The sequence below is a fragment of the Cavia porcellus genome, unplaced genomic scaffold (assembly GCF_034190915.1).
Source record: "Cavia porcellus strain 051 isolate PalLab524CR breed Dunkin Hartley unplaced genomic scaffold, mCavPor4.1 scaffold_6, whole genome shotgun sequence".
NCBI lineage: Eukaryota > Metazoa > Chordata > Mammalia > Rodentia > Caviidae > Cavia > Cavia porcellus.
The window spans coordinates 2,391,242-2,413,797 of NW_026947489.1; the positions used below are offsets into that span (position 1 = coordinate 2,391,242).

The 22,556-nt window shown below is 43.2% G+C and overlaps 1 protein-coding gene across 6 annotated transcripts in view; it reads left to right on the forward strand.

The window, feature by feature from the left end:
* Positions 1–22,556, forward strand: part of Oca2 (OCA2 melanosomal transmembrane protein) — a 310,843-nt gene that overhangs the window by 165,548 nt on the left and 122,739 nt on the right. For all 6 annotated transcript variants that reach the window (XM_063249815.1, XM_063249819.1, XM_063249816.1 and 3 more), the window contains exon 19: positions 15,809–15,936. In XM_063249815.1, coding sequence (XP_063105885.1) covers positions 15,809–15,936 — 128 coding nt within the window. The remainder of the gene's footprint in view (positions 1–15,808; positions 15,937–22,556) is intronic.

Genomic DNA, 22,556 nt, shown 5'->3' on the forward strand with positions numbered 1-22,556 from the left:
TAAATATTTCATTTTTTTGCTTGCAAGTGTGAAGAGTGTGGCTTCTCTTATTTCTCTGTCTGTGATTTTGTTGTTAGTGTATAGGAATGCTATTGATTTCTGAGTATTGATTTTGTATCCAGCTATGTTACAGAATTTCTTTATTATATCTAAGAGTCTTCAATGGAGTTTTGGGGGTCCTCTATGTAGAGTATCATGTCTTTTTTTTTTTTCATCTTTTTCGTTTTTATCGGTACCAGGGATCGAGCTCACGACTGCCTGCTTGCAAGGCAGGCGCTTATGCCACTGAGCTAAATCTCCAGCCCGGAGTATCATGTGTTCTGCAAACAATGATAATTTAACTTCTTCTTTTCTTATCTTTACCCCTTTTATTTCTCTCTCTTGTCTAATTGCTCTGGCTAGTACTTCCAGTACTATATTAAATAGGAGTGGTGATAAAGACAGCCTTGTTTTGTGCCTGATTTTAAAGTAAAGGCTTTCAATTTTTGGCCATTTAGTATGATGCTGGCTGTTGGTTTGTTATAAATGGCCTTTATTATATTGAGGTAAAGACCATCTATTCCAGTTTTCTGTAAAGTTCTTATCATGAATGAATGTTGGACCTTATCGAAGGCTTTTTCTGCATCTATAGAAATGATCATGTGATTCTTACTTTTAGCTTTATTGATATGGTAGATTACATTTATTGATTTACGTATGTTCAACCATCCCTGCATGCCTGGGATGAATCCCACTTGGTCATGGTGTATAATATTCTTGATGATTTGCTGCATCCTATTTGCCAATATTTTATTGAGGATTTTTACATCTGTGTGTATTAGGGAGATAGGTCTATAGTTCTCTTTTTCAGTTGGGTCTTTCTCAGGTTTTGGTACTAGAGTAATATTTGCTTCCAGGAATGATTAGGAAGGATTGCTTCCCTTTCAATTTCACTGAATAGTTTGAGGAGTGTTGGCATTAGGCCTTCTTTGTTTTTCTTGTAGAATTCTGCAGTGAACCCATCTGGGCCTGGGCTTTTCTTTGTAGGTAAGGACTTAATTACATTTTCAATTTCATTAGTAGAGATTGGATTATTCACCAGTTTTACATCCTCTTCACCTAGCTTTGGTACTTCATATGTTTCTAAGAATCTGTCTATTTCTTCTGTGTTATCTAACCTTTGAGGGTAAAGGTTTTCGAAATAGATGCTGATGATCTTCTGTATTTCTATAGAGTCTGTAGTGATTTCACCTTTTTCATTTCTTATTGCATGAATTTGAGCTTTTCTTCCCTTTTTAAAATAAGGTTGTGTAGGGGCTTATCAATTTTATTTATTCTTTCAAAGAACCAACTCTTTGATTCATTGATTCTTTGGATTGTTTTCTTAGTCTCTATTGTGTTGATTTCTGCTCTGATTTTTATTATTTCCTCTCTTCTTTTGGGTTTGGGCTTGACTTGATCTTCTTTTTCTAGATGTTTGAGATGTAGCATCAGGTTATTTATTTGTATTCGTTCTGTTTTCCTGATGTGGGAATTCAGTGCAATAAATTTTCCTCTGAGGACAGCTTTCATTGCATCCCACAGATTCCGGTAAGTTGTATTTGTGTTTTCATTTGCTTGTAGGTATTGTTTAATTTCTTTTTTAATTTCCTCTGTGACCCACTGATTACTCAAGAGTGTGTTATTCAGTTTCCATGTGTTTGTGGGATTTTTGCAGTATCTTTTATCATTAATTTCTAATTTCAAAGCGCTGTGATCCAATAGCATGCAAGGGATGATTTCAACTCTTTTGCATTTGTTTAAATATGTTCTGTGAGCTAATATATGGTCTATTTTAGAGAATGACCCATGTACTGCTGAGAAGTTCTGATGTTGTTGGGTGGAACATTCTGTATATGTCTATCAAGTCCATTTGTTCACAGGTGTGATTCAGTTCTGTTATTTCTTTGCTGATTTTCTGTTTGGTTGATCTGTCTCTTGTGTCAATGGTGTGTTAAGGTCTCCTGTTACAATTGTGTTACTGGTAATTTGATTTTTCATTTCTGTTAATAGTTGTTTTATGTAACTGGGTGCTCTAGAGTTTGGTGCATATATATTTAAGATAGTTATCTCTTCCTCTTGGAGTTTTCCCCTAACCAGAATGTAATGACCTTCTTTGTCCTTTCTGATCATTTTTGGTTTAAAGTTCACTTTGTCTGCAAACAGAATGGCTACTCCTGCTTTTTTTGGATTCATGTTGTGTGAAGTATTGTTTTCTATTCTTTGAGTTTCAGTCTGTGAGTATCCTTCTGGGTTAGATTCGTTTCCTGTAAATAGCATATGGTTGGATTTTGTTTCTTGATCCATTCTGCTAGTCTGTTTCTTTTGATTGGTGCATTGAGACCATTTACATTAATGGTTATAACTGTTGTGTGCTGGTTCATTGTTGACATGTTATCTCTCTGCTGTTGCATCTCTATCTTTCTGTTCTGTTTAATTATCTGCTTTGCTTAGTGGTTTTTTTTCCTTTGTGTATCTAAACTGTCTCTCAATATTTTTTGCAGGGTTGGCTTGGTGTTAATGAAGTTCTTCAGCTGTTCTTTGTCATGGAAGTATCTTATTTCACCATCGATTTTGAATGATAGTTTTGCAGGGTACATCAGTCTAGGTTGGAAATCATTTTGCTTTAGGATCTGAAATACTTCATGCTCTACTTGACTTTATTGTTTGTGCTGAGCAGTCTGCTTGTGATTCTGATAGGTTTTCCTTTATAAGTGATCTGTCTTTCCCCTCTAGCAGTTTTAATAATCTATTCTTGTGTTGAATTTCTAGGATGGTGATTATTATTTGTCTGGGTATAGTTTTATTTTGGTTATAACTATTTGGAGTTCTATAGGCTTCACTGAACCTGATGTCGGTTTCTGATCTCATGCTTGGGAAATTTTCAGCTATTACTTCTCTAAATATCCTCTTGACGTCCTTTATGTTCTCCCCTCTTTTTCATTAATCCCTATTAATCTTATGTTGTTTTTCTTTGCGTCATCTTGCAGTTGTTGAATTGTTATTTCCTGATTCTTTGGTATTTTTAAAAGATCTTTCCTTTCCTGTTCACTAGCTGCAATCCTGTCTTCTAGGTCTGAAATTCTATCTCACTTTCATTGAGGTGGTTTTTACAGCTTTCAGTGGAGTTTTTGATTTCCTGTATATCTCTGTGCATCTGCTTTATGTATTGTTTGTTTCTTATACTGGTCATCTAGGGAGTCTATCTTTTTGTTTAGTTCCTCCAATTTTTAAACTGTGTTTTCTTTAGGTATATTTAGCATCTCTTTCATTTTTTTTTATCATTTCTTCTTTTACCTGGAGATTATTTCGAGTTTGGATTCCTTTAAAGCTTCCTGGAGTTGCTTGTTTGTTTCAGTAGCTATTATGTCCAGTATTTGAGGTAGATGGCATATATTTTCTTTTGTATACATCGCTCCTAGGGTTTCTTGAGATGGGCTGGAGGTTTGAGGTTGTAATGTGGTCTTTCGTTTTGTCATTTTCCTATATTTCTGTGTTTCAAGTGTTATTCGAAAGCTTCCCCAGGGTCTGTTGGACATCCACTTCTATGTTCACAGCTCCTGGGACTCTGGCACCCAGTTCCCCCAGGCCGCTGGGCCTCTGGAACCTGTGGCACTTGTCTGCCTGCTTAGAACTCTGCTTTCCCAGATAGGCTGGGCTCCGGGGACAGTGTGCGCCCGCCTGCTTGCTTGGAAGTCCACAGTTCTCCAAGCGCAGCTGGGATGGGGAGGTGGATGTAGGTGTCTCTGACCTGCCAATCTACTTCACTGCACCCGGAAGGCTCGAGAGTCCGAAAGAGTCTGGGCTTGGAGGAGAGTGTGCTGGGCACTTGCCGCAGGCCGCGGGGCCTCTGGAACTGGTGATGCTCGCCTGCTTGCTTAGGAATCCACGGTCCTCCAGACACACGGGGAGGTGCATGCAGGCACCCCAGACCTGCCCGGCTGTTCCACTGCACCTAGATGGTGCCAGGGTCCCAAATAGGCTGGGCTCCGAGGACAGTGTGTGCCCGCCTGCTTGCTTGAAACTCCACAGTTCTCCCTTGACCTTTATTTTTTGCAAAGTTCTTTCTCTCCCACCCTTCCTTTTCTTCTAGGACTCATTGTGCACATTGGTACGTTCTGTGGTGTCCTACGAGTCTCTGAGGATTTTGATTTTATTTATTTTTAATCTCTGCTTTTTGTTCCTGAACAAAAACTCTTTGTATTATTACAAACTATGGTTGATTTACAGATTTCTGAAACAGTTGATTTTTGACAGCTTCTGCTATGTGCCCATTGCTTTTTAGAGGATTTCTTAGAGTTCTTTGCTCCTCTCACTGATGGCTCACTGATTGTCCAATGACTGGATTTTAAAGTGGCTGTAACTGGAGGTTCTGTTATGTGACAAAGATAACTTTCTTCTCAAGGGATGTTGTTTGTGGCTGTTAATCACCAGTGGCCAACAGCATGGCTTACTGGAGGCTGCAGTGGGCTTTGATTCCTTTTGACTGTCTGTAAGGATGGACACAGAGACTGAGCCCAGGTCCTCTTTGTCTCTGAGGTGAGGGCTAATCTGAAGGAAGGATGGTTGAGGACTGAATAAGAGGCTTCCCCAGGCCCGGCCGTGTGGCTCCTTGCAGTGCTGTGGCTTCCCAGTCCATCATCTTCATCAAGTTTACCCTTTACTTCCTCCTGGACGCTGGGATCCCTGAGCTTGGGCCATCTAGAGTGCTCTTCTAAGAAATCACAAGAGAGCCGGTTTTCTCATGTATTTGGTGGTTCTGACTGTAATGTACAGTCGGAAGTTTGGGCCTGAAATAACCTGCTTCTTTTCTATGAAGTTGTTTGTTGCTGAGCATCATCAGCAAACTGAGTGAGCCCCTCCTCGAGCACCACGCAGTTACCGTGAGCCAAGAAGGGAAAGCAGGCCAGTTTTGGTCCTCTGGGCTCTGAACGGCACAGCTGACAGCAGCAGAGTGACATATTTCACAGGCCCATCCTTTTGGGCTCTCACTCTCCAGACAGTATTTATTGCTGCTTGCAGCCCTCCCCTTTTATCACCTCCTGTAGGTTTTTTTTTAAAAATAATTAAACGGAACAGAAAGATAAAGATGCAACAGCAGAGAGATAACATTCCTACAATAAACCAGCATTTAACAGTAATAACCATTAATGTAAATGGTCTCAATGCACCAATCAAAAGAAACAGACTAGCAGAATGGATCAAGAAACAAAATCCAACCATATGCTGTTTACAGAAAACCCATCTAACCCAGAAGGATACTCACAGACTGAAAGTCAAAGGATGGAAAACAATTCTTCATGCAGCAGGAATCCAAAAAAAGGCAGGAGTAGCCATTCTGTTTGCAGACAACGTGAACTTTAAACCAACAATGACCATAAAGGACAAAGAAGGTCACTACATACTCGTAAGGGGAAAACTCCAAGAGGAAGAGATAACTATCTTAAATATATATGCACCAAACTCTAGAGCACCCAGTTACATAAAACAATTATTAACAGAAATGAAAACTCAAATTATCAGTAACACAATTGTAACAGGAGACCTTAATGCACCATTGACACCAAGGGACAGATCAACCAGACAGAAAATGAGCAAAGAAATAACAGAACTGAATCACACCTGTGAACAAATGGGTTTGATAGACATATACAGAATGTTCCACCCAACAACATCAGAATACACATTCTTCTCAGCAGTACATGGATCATTCTCTAAAATAGACCATATATTAGCTCACAGAACATATTTAAACAAATGCAAAAGAGTTGAAATCATCCCTTGCATGTTATCGGATCATAGCGCTCTGAAATTAGAAATTAATGATAAAAGATACTGCAAAAATCCCACAAACACATGGAAACTGAATAACACACTCTTGAGTAATCAGTGGGTCACAGAAGAAATTAAAGAAGAAATTAAACAATACCTAAAAGAAAATGAAAATGCAGATACAACTTACCGGAATCTGTGGGATGCAATGAAAGCCATCCTGAGAGGAAAATTTATTGTACTGAGTTCCCACATCAGGAAACCAGAACGAATACAAATAAATGACTTGATGCTACACCTCAAACAGCTAGAAAAAGAAGATCAAGTCAAGCCCAAAGCCAAAAGAAGAGAGGAAATTATAAAAATCAGAGCAGAAATCAATGCAATAGAGAATAAGAAAACAATCCAAAGAATCAACGAATCAAAGAGTTGGTTCTTTGAAAGAATAAATAAAATCGATAAGCCCCTAGCCAACCTTATTAAAAAAAGGGAAGAAAAAGCTCCTGTAGGTTTTGAACAAGGCCACTGTCACCTCCCGGGAGCACAGAGAGGCCCTGGCTGTGAGGAAGAGCAGCAGTCTATAGATGGTTCCTCCTCCCGTTGTTTGTTCCCCGTGAGGCTCATCACACAGGCCTGCAGTAGCAGTGAAGTTCTGAGCTTCCTTTTCCCCCAGCACTGGTGACCCCACCCTCTGGACTGCCCCTCCATCCCTGTTTACATTTTGTTTTGAGAAAGAGTCTTGCTAAGTTGTCCAGGATGGACTTGAACTTTGGATCTTCCTGCCTCAGCCTCCTTGAGTCCTGGGATTACAGGTGTACGTTGCCACACCTGGATTTTGTTTTAGGTCAGATGATTCTGATAAAGAACACATCACCATTTGAGCCGTAGGTTTATTATTATTATTATTTTGTCTTTTAGAGATAGGGTGTTACTGTGTGTGGTTCAGGCTGACCGTGAACTCAGTGTATAGCCCAGGCTGGCCTCAGATTCACAGGGATCCTCTTGCCTCAGCCTCCTGAGTGCTGGGATTATAGGTGAGAGTCACCACATCCAGGTCAGAAATGTTAATGTTCCATTTAAACAAAAAATATTTAGGAGTTGTTGGTGGAGGAGTAAGGGTTAAGCATTTCATCAAGAGAATTGTTAAAACTCTCAGATCAAATGCTCAGTTTTCTCATTGGTCACTAACCTTAATATTGTAAATTGTTTGAATACATTTTAATATTGTTTTCTATGTAAGTTATATTTTTTCCTTAGCTTTAATAACAAAGGCAACCTATATATTTGCTATAGAAAGCAAAATTAATAAAAGTCATATCTATAGACATCAAAAATATCAGGGCCAAAATATTATTCATTTCAGATTTCTGACTGTCTGTCACTTTGGAATCATAATGCTAGGAAGAGTAAAATTTGTCAAATATTTCACTTTTTCTAACATTGATGTTGTCACATATCAATTTCTGAAGATCAGTAACTTGAACAAGAATTTAAATAAATCCTCTGAAATTTGATCACTTCTGATAAAAAGAACCCATTTTTCAAATGCCCTCTTGTGGGACTTAAGTATGAATTGTTCGTTGTTGGTCAGTGGCATAGTTAATTGAATGAAACTCAACAATGGCAAACATGATGGATCCACTTTCTCTCTGGGCTTTCGCACACATCACAGTGTTGTTTGTACCTGGTGTGTTCGATCTTTGCCCAGGACAATGAATCAGGCAGGCCAGGCCACGCCAACCAAGCGAAGCATCCTAGCATCTCAGAAGTTCTAATACAGCAGAAGGCTTTTCCTGCTGACACAATGTCTCGTGCTGGCCACAGGGTGTCTCTGTGGACAGAGGAAGTAGTGTTTTGCAGCATCAGGACACAGTTTCCAGGGTCATCTTAGCGTGGAGGAGACAGTGGCCATTCTTAAATGCAACCCCGGGAAAGTGTCCCACTTCTTCACACCCACCGGTCAGGCTGGTCTTATGGTTTCACCTAACTCTAGGGAACAGAAAACCTGCTTCAAAGTCCCACAGGAGAAAGGTGACGGGGGTGCGGAGCTTGGATAACCTACTAGTGATCACTTCATACAATATTTTTAAGAGATTTTATATGGAGCAGCAATTTTGCCTGTGCATACTACACAGTGTTCAGCCACCAGGAGTGGTGAGAATCTGCCTCGATATTGGGTGGGCATGGAAGGAACTTATGGGACCCAAGGCATAAGGAGGACAGTCCAGCATGAGGCACTGTGACCCAGTGGCAGCTGGGTGGTTTCTCAGGGCCGGGCTGCTCTGGTGCAGCTCCTGGGATCTCATCACATGGGTTGCAGCTCACACACTGCTGCACTAGGACCAGTGAGGCTCCCGTGGACCCAAGAGAAGCCTGCACCGGGGTTAAAGTTGCTGTCCACAGTGGAACTCAAGCTGTGTGGCATGCTGAGAGCCCGTTTGCTGTGAATGCTGTAGTGGCCTGTCCACTCACTTCTTAGTCTAATATTTTTGTGTTTACCCCACTTGTCACTGTGAGGTGTTGTGAACCGGCAAACAAGGCCCCACTCCAGGCAGGCAGGACAGCTCAGCCCTGGCTGCCTCTGTGTTAATGACTCTGACCCTTTTCACCAACAGGAAATGGTAAACTATATTCAGGACCCTTGCCTAATGCTCACATTTTGATTATTATTTTTATGTAAAAATTTATTCATTTTAACAATTCATAATTTTAATTCTACCTCATAGTATCTAGGAAACATGATATTCATATTTTTATATTACTCCATGTGGAAGGCTACAGAGTACTAGAAGTTCAATACACACATTAGCAGAATTTTGTTTTGAATGGTGAATAATGCTTATAAACATTGCATATCAATAGTGAAGACACTGCCTGTACAATATGAGACACACTGAAAGTTTTAGTAATTGTTTTTTAAAAAATAAAATGTTATGAGACTTTGAGGCAGCCCAGCCCCCACATGCATGCCGACAGCCACTGGGACTCTCCGGTGGGTCACCAGTGCGGGCTGGGAGAACCAGCCAGCCACACCTTGGAGGAGCCCAGAGTCTGGAGAAGCCTGCCCCATGCCCCACCACCTCCTGGGGCACCTGGGTGAGGAGAATCCCATGCCTGGCCCATCCCCCTGCACTGTGGAGGGGCAGCCAACGTGGGAGCACCTGGGACCCCACAACCCGCGTGTCTGGAGGAACCCAGGAAAATGACAAGATGAAGGTGCAAAAGGCAATCTCTGGGCTCCAGCCCACACAGAACAAGTCCAGAAGACTTAGACACGGAAGACAGTGGAAGTCACACCCCTGAGATTCCTGGGATGGTGGCCGCTGAAGTAGGAAAACTACTTCACGAGGCTGTAAAATAAATCAGAGCAGAAATAACACCGCAAGTCAAAGAAGTGATAAACATAAGAAAAGGGTTGCTGAGCAATCCAAAGACTAGATTTAAACAATAGGAGCATAGGAGAATGAGGGAAATCTTGAATGAACATGTATAGAAGACTTGGAATGCATGAAACAGACTCAGAGATATCCAGGAAATTAAAAGCCCCATTGAATGGTGGCAAAACTGCTTGACAGAAACTGAAAATAGCCTTTCAAACCTTGAAGACAGGATGACAGGTAGAGATCATGAAAGGAAAGATCTCTTAAAAATAACAAGGAGCCAGGAAATAACAATTCAATGGCTGCAAGATGACACAAAGAAAAATGATTTAACAATAGTAGGTATCAGTGAAAAATCAGGAGTCATCACAAATGACATAAAGAGATTATTTACAGAAGTAAAAGCAATATTATGTTGTTTTGAAGTCCTGTGTTGCTTTCACTGTTTTGTTTTGATTGGCTTCATTCTGGCTCTTTTGTTTGTTTGTTTTATTCTCTTAAAAGCAAAAAATTTGAAAAAATTATAGGACTTTGACACTTAAAAAATAATCAAAGACAACATTCACTATGGCCCCTTTCTTTGTTTGTGACATTCTCATGAATTTGTCAGTGAAGTTCAGGTCCATGTTCGCTTTGTTAGGAGCTGAAAACCTCCCAGAGTCCAGCTGATTTCCAACATCTTTCAAAGCCTAAAACACGGAAGTGCTCCAATCTTGTGTTTGACCTTGGTTCACTGTGGCCTTCGCAGAGCGTGTGAATGTGTCTCAGAGAGCCCCACGGAGGCACCTGTTCATCTGATCTGAGTAGAGCAGTCTCACAATTGTTAGCAGGAATGTGTGTGTGCTGTGTTCTCCCCAAGACCTTGCAGGCCTTGGGGCAGATCTCCTGGGCAGCTCACTGTCCCCAGAGCCAAAGGACCTACCCGAGGAACTCAGCATTTGTGTGTGGAGGGAGCACTGTCTCATCTGGGCCCTGGAGTTTATCCTGCTGCTGTGTTTTCTAATAATATGAGTGAGCTGACATTGGGTACAACTTGGATACTTGGTGCAACTCAACCAAATCAGAGACTCTGCCCTTCCCTTCTCTTCCCTTCCCTTCCCTTCCCTTCCCTTCCCTTCCCTTCCCTTCCCTTCCCCTCTTTTCTCTCCCCTCCCCTCCCCTTCCATCTGCTCCTCTCCACCCCCTTTCTCTCATTAGAGATTCTAGTATTTGGAGACATTTTGTTAGTCCCCAGGAACAATCACTCCTGAGTGACTTGAGAATTTTGCTTGGCATCTTCTGGTGGAATATCTGAATGTCCGCATCATCTGCTCTGCCTCCTGCTCTGTATTTTCTCTTTCCTTTTTGGAGATGGGATTGAATGGCAAGCATTTACTAAGCGAAATGGTGGTGCTTTCTAATTTTACTGAAGAGGAGCTGGGACGGCCCACCTGGTCTAGCAAGCAGAGTGCCTGAGGCCCAGCACACAGGGTGGGAATAATCCCCCAAGGTTGGAGGGTCTTGGACTCCTGCTTGAAACTGTCACCGGAGCTTATGTGGCATGCCGGTTACTAACACACTGTGCCTGCTGTGCTGGCATCAGATGTCCAGGTACCTCTGTAGGGTCTCTGAGATAAGTGTACACACTCTGCCAAGGCCATGGTGGGCCCACCAATGTCTAACTCAAGGTTGCAGACCTTCTGAACTTAGCTTTGATAACGTTGTAGATTTGTTATGGCTTCTGAAATAATTCAGCAGCATCTGTTTAGGACAGAGCATATCTAGGACAATGCATATCTACTGCCTGGAAATTTTGTTCTTTGTCCTATGCCCCCCAAAATATGTACATATGCACATCAGAAGGCATGTTTGAAATGCTAATAGCAGAATTAAGTATAATCACTCAAATTTGAAACAGCTCAAATCTGTGGTATCGGTCAGCCTTCCTGTCACTGAGACAAATACCTGCCGCCTGCAATTAAAGCAGGAGAGGTGTTTGTGACTCAGGGTTTCGGAGGGTTCGTGCTTGTCTGGCTCCAAAGCAGAAATCTCATGGCTGCAGGGCCTGGCAGAAGAAAGCTGCTCAATCATGGCAGCCAGCAAGCAGGGTATGCTGGAAGGGGCAGCCAGGAGGGTTAGGAACCAGGCATGTCCCCAGGGTCACATCCCTGGCATCCTCAGACACCCCGGATGTGTGCTTCGCTAACCTTCTAGGTGTCTCCTAACCCACTCAAGTTGATTAACAGTCACGTCTGTCAGTCATCGGAGGGATGGGTGCATTGTAGGGCAATCACCTAGTGGAATACAAAGATATAAAAATGAACGGGTCACTGCAGCTGTAACAAAAGTGAGGGGCTCTCTAGACCTGCTGAACAAAAAGAGAGTGACGTGCTGCATGATTCCTTTCATAAAAACTCAAAATAGTCACCTCTGGGGTGTTGGGAGTTGAGGGTGGAGAGGTGCAGTCCAATCAGGCTTTTAGAATGCAGATTCTATTCTGTTGCTTGTTCAGGGTTGTGGTTAATGCATGGTTTCCTTGGTAACTGAGCTGTATGGCTCATTTAAAAATGATCCCCTTTCCTGCATACGTAGTCTAGGTAAACTGTTTATTAAGTGATAAATGAATACATTCAGTATATCAGTCAGGGTCCTGCCAGGAAAATGTCACGCCCCAATTTGGTGATTGGATAGATTTCACTGCAGGAGCTGTTTACCTAAGTGTGTGCTGGGTGGAGAGAATCCACAAGGGTAGGGTAATGTCCCAGAGCCCGAGCAGGCCAGTATGTGTGGGATGGTGCTGCCTCCTAGGAACCAGAAGAGCAGGGTGACAAGAACACTTTGACAAGGGCTATGTGACCTTCGGTTGAAGAAGGAAGGGCTCCACAGTAGCAAATGTCACCAGCCCCTGTCGCCTCAGCTCCATCTCCTGCAAGGCTTCTCAGCAAAGCCACTTGGAGTCCTGTGGCCTGAGAACATTTGATTTGGTCTACGCAGGTCATCCTCTGGGGAAGAGAGGGAGGGAGCTGGGAGAGTGGATTGGAAAGGCTTACTTAGAGGGGCCCCGTGTGCCTGCAATGGCGAAAGCTTTAAGGAAAACTGCCTAGAAATAGAAATCACTTGAGTCCCAGCCAGCTGTATTCCTCCCCATCTAAAGCTTGCAAATGACTTGCTCAATGCCACTTCTTATCCCTGATGACCTCAGAGTAGCCTCCAGATATCAAAAGGGGGCCATTTGCTTCCTGTGAGCTTTGCTGTGTTGGCCACGGTTGATCCTGGGCTCGCTGGCAGCCACTTCCCTGGTTTTGGAAGAGAGGGCAGCTCTGGTGCTGGCGTTCCTGGTCCTAGCTTGACCCCAGGGCTGCCCGCTCCCTGTGCCTCGGTGCCTCCTGCCCCCATAGCTTGCTGTGAGCACCGAATCAGTTCCCACGTGCATGGGGCTTAGAAACTGTACCTGGCACGTGACATGCATCAAAATTAAAAGTGGAGCAATGGCATGAATTTATCAGCTTTTGGGAAGTAAGGAAGAGTGGGGAAGGGAGTTCAGCTCGAGAAGAAACACCAGCTGCCTGCTAACAGCCAGAAGGGGTCGGTGTCTACGGGGCTGCTGAGATTCTGGATAAATAAAACAGACTTATTCATAAGTAGTGAAAACATTCCATCTAGACCGCGCACACAGGCCTGGAGAAAAATTCTACAAACTGGGGATTGCAGCTCCGCTTTGCCCTAGTAAGCTGTGCGGCCTGAGGGGAGCTGGTGATCTCTGCAGACCTCTGTGTCCTCGGGGCTGTGCCGCCCAGAGCGGGCGGGTGAGCTCCAGGGACGCTGCTGAGAAGGTAGAAGCCTTGGTCTGTGCCCATCTGCTTCGGAACGGGAAGGGGAGGGCTGCTGAGGATGGAGCCAGCACACTGTGCCACTGAGCCTGGATCTCGCAGTTAAGGAGCAGCGAAACTCTGGGGCAGGTTCATTCACAGAGGGGGTTTCCTAGCAGCTTCACAGGATAGAGAGAAACCCTGTGAATGGAGCTTTTAATTCTGATTCCCTGGCACTCACGTAATCTTCTGACTTTTAGCAGAGCTGTCTCAATGGCACATCATCAGAATGCTGATGGAGATGAGGGTGTCCCAGCCCGACCTTTCCTCGAGCAGCACTAAAACATCCACCACGTCACCCCTTCTTCCTGACACTGAGAAGACAGTGCTGAGTGAGAGCAGGATGGAGGGGTGCTGACAGTGACTGGGGGTCCCTACAATGTGCCACTTCATTCCGCGGGGTGGGGGGCAGCTGTTACAAGCAGGCAACCTTGCTCAGGCAGCTGACACAGTTGGTTAGCACCTGCTCTGTGGGCAGCCTGTTTAAAGTTAAGGGAGGAACTGAGGTTTCTCAGAGCCTCCTTGTAGGTGGTGGCAGGGCGTTTTCCGGACAGGATGAAGCTCTGTGAACACCGGTTCTGAGCCTGGGCGTGGAAGTGCTGTGGTGGGGGTTTTACGTGGGGAAAATTCAGAAGAGGTAAGACTAAATAGAACTGTCAAGAGGCTGAGGAGAGCATCCACCTTTTTGTCTTGATCAGCTCTCCTGGGATCGTGGAAATAATTTATGTTTTGACTTTTAGAGAGAGATTCCTACTGCCATATGGCAGAGAAAACAAAGAGAAGCCTTTGTAGACAAGCATAACCCAGGGAAGGTGCACGCATGCCAGCTTTTTTTTTTTTTTGACAAGAATTTAAAAAGAAAGCAAGCCGAGATGATGTCTTTAGGGGAGTAACCCAGGAATCAAGCATTCCAAGTACCTGTCTTTGCTTCTGTGGGAAGTGCTCTGCAGAATTTAAAGACGGTAACAAAGTCTAGTCAGCCCAGTGAAGCTAACACCTTAGGAAAAAATAGGCCAGGCTGGCTCTTCTGCTTTGTAAACCTGACTTCTCTGTCTAAAGAAAGAGGCCCCAGGGTCTTTGCCAACTGGGTAAGGTCTTGTGGTCTGTCCCCAGCCCCAAGTGACAATGCTCTCTCAAACACAGCATCTTCCTTTTTTTTTTATAACCATGACTTTGGCTTTATGAGACTTTGATCAGATACCTAACTGTAAAACCAGAGGACTTTTGTTTTAAGCAGTGAGAATAATACTGGATTTCAAACACAAGACAGAAGGAAATCCCTTGTATTTGCTGTAGATGCCCAGACTACCAGCTTTAGGCCTGCAAAGTCAGTCAAACAACATGAGCATTAAATTATTTTTGTACCTCAGTTGCTAACAACTCAGCCTGTGTTTTCCTGAATCCGCCAGTTGCTTACGGCGGGGGAGGTGTTCTTGTCTCCCAGCTTGCGTGCCGGCTGCTCATGGGAAGGGCAAACTGGCTTCTTGTTTCTCCTCCCAGAACCCACGTGGCTTCTGCTGGCTCATGGGAAGGGTGAATTGGCCAAACCATCATACTTTTGACCTATGAAAACTTTGGCCTAACACATAGGCATTGTGTTAACCCATTGTGTTTCTTTGTTATGGTAGCTGTAGAAAGATAATGCACTTCTTTAAATCTAGAGAAATCTATAGTCACATCACTGATCTAATTCTTAATATTGGCAATTTTGTCTTATCATTTATCTGTCTTATTACTTTTCTCAGAGAACAGCCTCTGTACTGCTTTCCCCTAATGTTTTCCATTTTCTGTCCTTTATTCCTGCTTCAATCTTTATTATTTCTTTTCTTCTGCTTATTTTGGGTTTCATTCAGTCCACTTAAAAAATGAGCACTTTAAACAAAAACTGCATGAAAAAAGATATATGGGGGGGATAAGTACATGGGAAATGTTCAGCGTGGTGAATCATGGAGAAATGTGACATAGGACAGCAGTGAACACCATCTCACGTCCACTGGAATCTCTAACGTAAAAAAGACTGAGCAAGTCTTGGAGACAAGGTTCAGGAACTGGAATTCTCACACACTGCTGGTGGGACTGTAAAATGATTTTGTAGTTCAATTTTATAGCTTCTTAAAACATAAATGCTCATAATACTAGACAGTCATGGGGCCCAGCCATTCCCTGTCACATATCCACTGAAGAGAACTGAACACACATGCATTTACAAAGAGTTAGGAGTGAGAGCTCACAGCGTGTTCATGTGTCACAATCAAACAGAAGCATAACCCACACATCCGCCAGGGGGTGAGCAGTGCGTACGTCGTGGCGGAGCTGTGAAATGGTGCACTACTGAACGGTGAAAATACTAAGCTATCCGTGAGCATACCAACACCGAGGAATCTTAAAATAGTTTCGCTGAATATTGATTTTTCTGCCTTGTTGATCTGTCCTTTGAAAAACAGACGGAAGAATTCATACTGTATAAGAGCGGGTCTATATTGATAGGGGTATGGGACATGGAAAGAAGTCTCCAGTGGGAGAAGGCACGGGTGCTTTCCTGGAGGTGAGTGGTGTGACCAACACTGGAGAGGCCCAGAGACCGCATGTGTGAACTCTATGTGCTGAAGATGCTCGCGATCTGGATTGAGCAATGGTCTCGTGAATATACGTGTGAGTCACAACAGAAATTGCACATTTTAAATACACTCAGTTTCCAGTAGTTCTGCTCACTACAGATTACATCAAAGATGAAAAATTAATTGATGTGTTAGCAGATTATATCAATATGTCCATTTACTTGTGTTTCAGGATGGATCGCCATTCTGGGTGCCATCTGGTTGCTAATTTTAGCTGATATCCATGATTTTGAGATAATTCTACACAGAGTGGAATGGGCGACCCTTCTGTTCTTTGCAGCACTCTTTGTTCTGATGGAGGTAAGATTTTAGAACTTTTGCAGTCTGAATTTTACATTTGCTGTTTTATTTGGTGAAGGAAGAAAGCGTAAAGCTGAGAGCCTCTCTGTATGTTCACTATGTAGCAATGGAGGCTGTGGCTGGACTATGTTATGCTAATCAACTTTTACTTCAGCAACCTAAATGTTTCTGATAAATCTGCTTATTTGGTTACTATGTTTTTTCTTGCTTTACTTTTGTGGCTTGTAAACTTGTTTTAATTTCTTTTTCTATAAAGGAAACTTTGAAGCATAGAAATGCTGATTACACGGATTTGAGTGTCACAGACTGTATATGTGAATCCAGTTATCATGCTGTTCTCCGTTAAAATATTCAATTGTTGTATGTCAATACAAAGCAGAATTTCCTCAAAGTTGGGTTTGCAGGAAACGCCTTGTCTCAGAAGCTTATAGCGTAATGTTATCTTGATCGCCTGCTTCATTTTGTGGAACACTCGGTGAACACTTCCGGGTATGGTGGCCAAGCCTGCGCCATAGACCAGTGAGCATTCTGTACTGTTTCAGTGACAGCTGCTGTCACACATCTGTTCACAGAACAGTTGTTGTTGCAAAGGTTGTTGTTTATTTGTTGCATGGCTTATCTATTCCCATACCTCTATTCTAAATCTGTTTGCGTCTATTTGGGTATTTGTGTACATCTTAATCTTGATGCTTCACTTATAAACACAAAGATTTTTTTACATAGCAAAATAGTACTCCCCAAAGCTCCCCTTGAAGTACCGCTTCTTTCCATCGCTTAAGTTCAGCATGTGCTGTAACTTCATTCACTGAGTTAAAAACCCTTGCCTGTGTGTGCCGCTGCCAGACTGGGAACAGCCAGACCAATGCCCACACCCCGCCATAAGCAACTGGCTTATCTGGAGAAACACAGGCTGTGGTGATAGCTATGGAGGTGAAATGCAATTGGATGCCTGTGGTGCTGTGGTGTTTCACTAACATTGCAGGTCTAGGGGCAGTGGTCTGATCATAGGTTCAGAGGACAGAGGTACGCAGTGTGGCATCTAGGGGGGATCTCCTTCTGAGGGCTGCAGCCATTGTTGATTCCCTATGGTCTTATTTGGAAGTCCTGTATTGTTTTCATTGTTTTGTTGGGTTGGGTTTTATTCTCTTTGGTTTTTGTTTGATTATGTTAAATCCAGTGGAAGGAGCAGCTATTTTGAAGATAGCAAGATACATTATGGCAGCCATTTTGGATTTACTATTGGCTTGTTTTGAAGTCCTTTATTGCGTTCATTGTTTTGTTTTTATTCTATTCTGTTCTGTTTGATTTTTACTATGTCTGAAGTTATCTTCAGCTATTTTGAAGACCTCAAGGGGCATTATGGTAACTATTGTTGAATTTGTAATGTTCTGAAGTCCTGTATCACTTATACTGGTTTTGATTGGTTTTATTCTGTTTTATCCTCTTAAAAATAAAAAATATACCTTCTAATTTCCTATGTAATTTCTTTTTTTTCTCATGGATTGTTTAAAGTTTCAAATATGTGGGAATGGCTCATGTTTGTTTCTGTTTTTGATTTTTCACTTGCTTTTGTTGTGCTTCCAGGGCATACATGGCATGATTTCAGTTCTTTTAATCTTATTGAGTGAGACTTTTTACAGTCACTACAGTATTTAGTCTGTTTCCTTGTTCTTGCAGAGTGTGTATATCCCGTTGTTGTATGAATGTTACATAACTTCTGTGGGCTGTGCTTGTTAATGTGATTAGGTCACCTTGACAAGGAGGATCCGTGATCTCTAACTACATTAGAGTTGACTACATAGTCTTCCTAATGTGGTAATTTTGTTTGTTATTAGGATATCCATTTCAGTGGCTTTTTTGGTTATTTGTTTTTGTTCCTTTTTCATACCATATTTTTACTTTCAATCTATTTGGGTCTTTGAATCTAGCATGACAACAGTAACTCTCGTACAGAGCATATAGTTCGATCAAATTTTTAAAATATCCTTTCAGCTTATATCTTCCTTTTAATTGATGTATTTATTCAGTTTATATTTGACGTCAATACCAAGAAGGAAGTGTTTGTATCAGCATGTTCTTCTGTTGTTTTAAAAAGTTATTTTTGATTGTGTCTTTCCCTGAACTCTCTGCTATGTGTTTGCCTCTGTTACTATCACATTTGGCTTTTAGTCTCCAGTAATTTGTTGGTTGAGCTTTCTTTTCAAGACTTAATTTTTTTAGACCCTCAGGAAGCTCACAGCAGAATGGAGGTACAGCATTTTCCTGTGTGCCCCCACAAAGGTTATATACACACAACCTCTCCGATTATGTACATTATGTACGAGAGTGGTACATTTCGTAGAACTCGTGAACCTACATGGGCATATCATCGCTGAAAGTCTATCATCTCCACTAGCATTCTGTCTTAGTGCTACACGTCCTGCGGAAAACATTTAATGGGTTTTGACAAGTGTGGGATGCCGTGTGTCCACTGTTATGGCGTCAAATACAGAACAGTCCTCTTTCATAAAATGCTGTGTGTTCCACCTGTTTATCCCTCCCTCTTCTCATCCACTGGCCATCACTGATCTATTTCCTGTATCCGTAGTTTTGGACCCTCCAAAATGTTCTAGAGTTGAAATGATACAGTACATTCCCACTGTAGATTGGTTTCTTTTACTTAGAAATACATATTTAAGCGTCTTCTGTGTCTTCTCCTCGTTAGTGGCCCATTTCTTTGTAGTAATGAATGATATTTCACTGTCTGGATAGGCCCCAGTTCCTTCATCTACTCACTGGCAGAAAGACATTTTGGTTGCTTCCAATTTTTGGCAGTTGAAGCTACTGTAGACATCCACGAGGAGGTTTTTCTGTGGACATAAGTTTCCACTCCTTGGAGTTAAACATGAAACAGCTTGATCAATGGGCCCTATGGCAAGGGTATGTTTAATTTGTAGAAAGCTACTAAACTGCCTTCCAAGGGAGCGCACCACTGTGCAGCCTTTTGTCTCGTCTTGCACCATCCCCACTGCAAATGAGTGAGAGTTCTGTAGCCTGTGTTCTCACCGGCAGTAGAGGCAGTAGAATGGGATCTCAGTGTTGTCCTAATTTGCATTTCCCGGATGCCCTGTGATTGGAGCGTCTTGTCTCCTGCTCATTTCTTATTTGCTGTTCCTCCTCCCGGGAATCATCTGTCAAAGTCTTTTGCTCACTTTTTAAACCAGCAGGTTCCTTGGTGGGAGGAGCAGTCTCTGCTCTTCTGTTTGCTTCTCTCCATCCTACAACTAACTAAGCAAGGGTGAAGGTATCAACAGCCCAGTATTCTCGGGCTGATGTTCCTTGGGTAAAACTTACGTCCTATGAGAGGTAGCTGGGGAAAGGTAGAGATATCCTGGTTTCTTGGCTAAACTCTCCTTGAGTCAGGCTGTGCGGCACTGATGCTGATGGCTGTTCCTCCCTGGAACGCTGTAGTCCTGATGTGAAGGGAGGGAGGATCCTGGCTCCTTGGGAATGGCAAAGAGTCTCCACCACATTGAACATAGGGCAGGGAAGAAGGAACGAATTGTAATTCAAATGCCACAAATTCACTCTTCTTAGTGAGATTTAATAGATTTCTTGAATTAATGCCTGTTCACCTGCTGTGCATCCTTAGGAAAATATTTTTTCAAGATACTCTTTTTCTCTCTCTGTCTTTTCCTTCAAGACCAATTATGGTCGTTTTGCTGGAAAAGTCAGTTTGCAGAGTCCTTCATGTGGCCATTTCAAAGTCAAGTTCTTCACATTTCTTCTTATTTGTTTCTTAGTTTTTCTTTCTAAGGTCAATGTTTGATGATTTCCAACAGCTAGTAATAACTCCAAAGCACCATGGATTATTTCAGCAGCTGGGTTTTCCTTGAGGGGTATTTCAAAGTTTATTCATCCTACGCTCACATAAAAAAAGTGGTTCACAGCAGAACAGAGCCAATCAGCTCAGTCTTTGAAATTGCAATGTCTCAAATGGATGTTTCAAAAACACAATAATGTTTCTGGTGCTTTTCTTCCTGTCCGTGGGTGTTTTGTAGGTTATCTGGGTAACGTCTCCTAGAGTTCATGTCGCTTTTATGTTTCTTTAATAACACCAAAACCACTTCCAGCTTGGCAGGGTCCTCAGTGTGTGTTCTGGGAGCCGTGTGGTGCCTCCGTCCAGCCTGTGTGCCCGTGCTGCCTGCCCTGCCCACCACCTCTTCATGGGATGGGGGTGGGGGAGAATAGTTTTGTGAGGAGAGCTGTGTGACATTTATGTCCTTCACTATCTAATTTATTTCTAGATCACTTTAGACTGGAGTTCTTTTTTTCTTCTGTATCCGAGTATCTTCTTTATAGCTCATTTAATTCCTTCCAGTTACTTCTTAATGTTTTTCTCTGTTCTCTGTATGAACCTAGGCAATTAGAGAGCCAAGGTGGGCATATTGATTTAGTTACCTTGGCACCGGGAAAAGGCTTATTATGTCTCAGTTTCTTCTGATTATATTCATTACTATACTGCAGAATCCTAGTGAGAATGAGCAGGCAGTTTCTGCACGGAAGCATTAGATTGGAACAATTTGCCTATTGTTTCTTATCTGTATCTAATCGTACAGATACCCAGAGCAGTGATTACATCTTCTTAGTAACCCAGAATATAATTTTGTATAATTTAGTAGTATTGATTAAAAAAAAAACTCTGTCAATTATAGGGATATGCTTTCCCCAGAAAAAAAGAAATTTCATTTGTGCCTGAGATTGATGTCAACAAATCCAGCCCCACAAGGTTTCTGCTTCTTGATAATTAAAGTTCTGCGTAGAGGTTGGCTGGGTGTTAACGGATGAGGCAATTTGCACGTGGGGTTTCCGGCCACAGCTGAGGGAGGCCTGCTTGCCTTTGTCTCCAGCCTCCCCGCTCTGCCCAAGTCCGAAGCAGCATGTGGCAGCCCGCCGAATGGCTGCTGTCTCCTCAACACCTGTTAGCAGTCTAGAAAACCGGCGGACCCCTAACCTATTGTTGCTGCATTTCAAAGGCTGCTCAGGTAGAGATAGCACCTGCGCTGTAGGACCCTGATCTGGGGGCTCCTTGGACAAGGTGCTGGCCCAGGACACAGGAAGAGGACAGGTAGCACTGAAGACCCAGTGCTTCCCGCTCTGTCATTCCATTCCCAGATACGCTCGTCTCCTTCGACCTCAGGGCCGTGGAGCCAGCCTCTGGTATGCTGGTGAGGAGGATGAGCACACTGCTGGGCATCATGGGGGAGCCAGGCACAGTGCCCGGGTCCAGGAATCACTTTCCATTCAGGGGAGAGGTTCTCTTTAGCTCAGCGACAGAGCATCAGCTTCAGCAGCAGAGATCCCTGTTCAGATCTCAGCTTTGTCTGTTTCCAGTCTTGAAACTTTAGGCATGTTTCTCGATAGCTCCGAACATCAGTTTTCCTGACCTTTAGAATGGGTTTATTAACACCCATCATAAAATGTTGCTTGAGAAGGATCAACAGACCAGATACTTAATGTACTGAGTCCAGATGTGGGTTCAAAGCTGGCACTCAAAAACTGCTCTCTTCAGTTATTCTTGCTTATTAGTAATTTTCATTCTAAGCTTGGTTAACTCATTCCTGTTCAGCCTACTCACTGCGAGCCCAGCAGGGTGTGAGCTGCTGGACGCAGAGGTTGCAGGTGAGACTCTCGGACATGTGTACCTCACACACAGCTCGGGACAGCTGCCTTTCCTTCTGACTGTTCACTCCATCTCGGTGTGCGGCCTGAAGCCCCTTGACTGTGCCTCCTTGATGCCTCCTTCTGGCCCCTTTCAGATTAGGAGGGTTTCCCTATCATTTCCTGACACATAGGTTTTGGACATGGTCCCTGCTGCTTTGTGTTGCCCTGGCTCTCCCTGAAGCTTAGCGACGAGCCAAAGGTAGCTGGACAGGTCAGGGGCACAGAGCTATCACCCTGACTGTCCCATCTCAGACGGCCTGTGTTTGCCTGGTGGAGATTCCGTGTTACCTTATTGTTTCTGGGCTTACTAACTCGGAAAGGAAGAGCTGCCCTCTCTGTCTGTCTGTCTGTCTGTGTTTTGTTACAACGTGGATATCTCTTTTGTTTTATGGGTTCTAACTCAATGTGGTTATTTATTTTTGCTTGGATTTTCTACTCTTGGCCACTGGAAGGAGCTTCAGTGCTTTTTTGGCTCCTGTGTCCTTCTGACGCATCCTTATCAATTTTCAGACACCTCATGATCCAGCATCACAAAACTTCCCTGATTCATTTGCAATCCTGCCTTCCCTGGCCTGGAATCCACCACATCGCCAGGAGTTCTCGCTGTAGTCGGAAGATCAGGTGTTTGCTGTGCTACTGATTTTAGGCCCACTGGGTAAGCACAGCTGAGCTCGGGTGTGCACGACACGGCACACACATCCACACGCCCGTTTCCACGCCAGTTCCTTGGTGTACGTGTTGAACATGCGCTGTATCAGTTCCTTTGAGTTCCAGCCCAGCACCCCCAGGTTCTCCTCTTGCCCCCCATTATTACAATAGATCCTCACTTATTTGCTCAGTCAGCACTTTCACAGAGCTGCTAACCTGTGCCCAGGGTGAAGCACGTTTATTCATCCTGCTGTGCTCTTTGCCTGTAG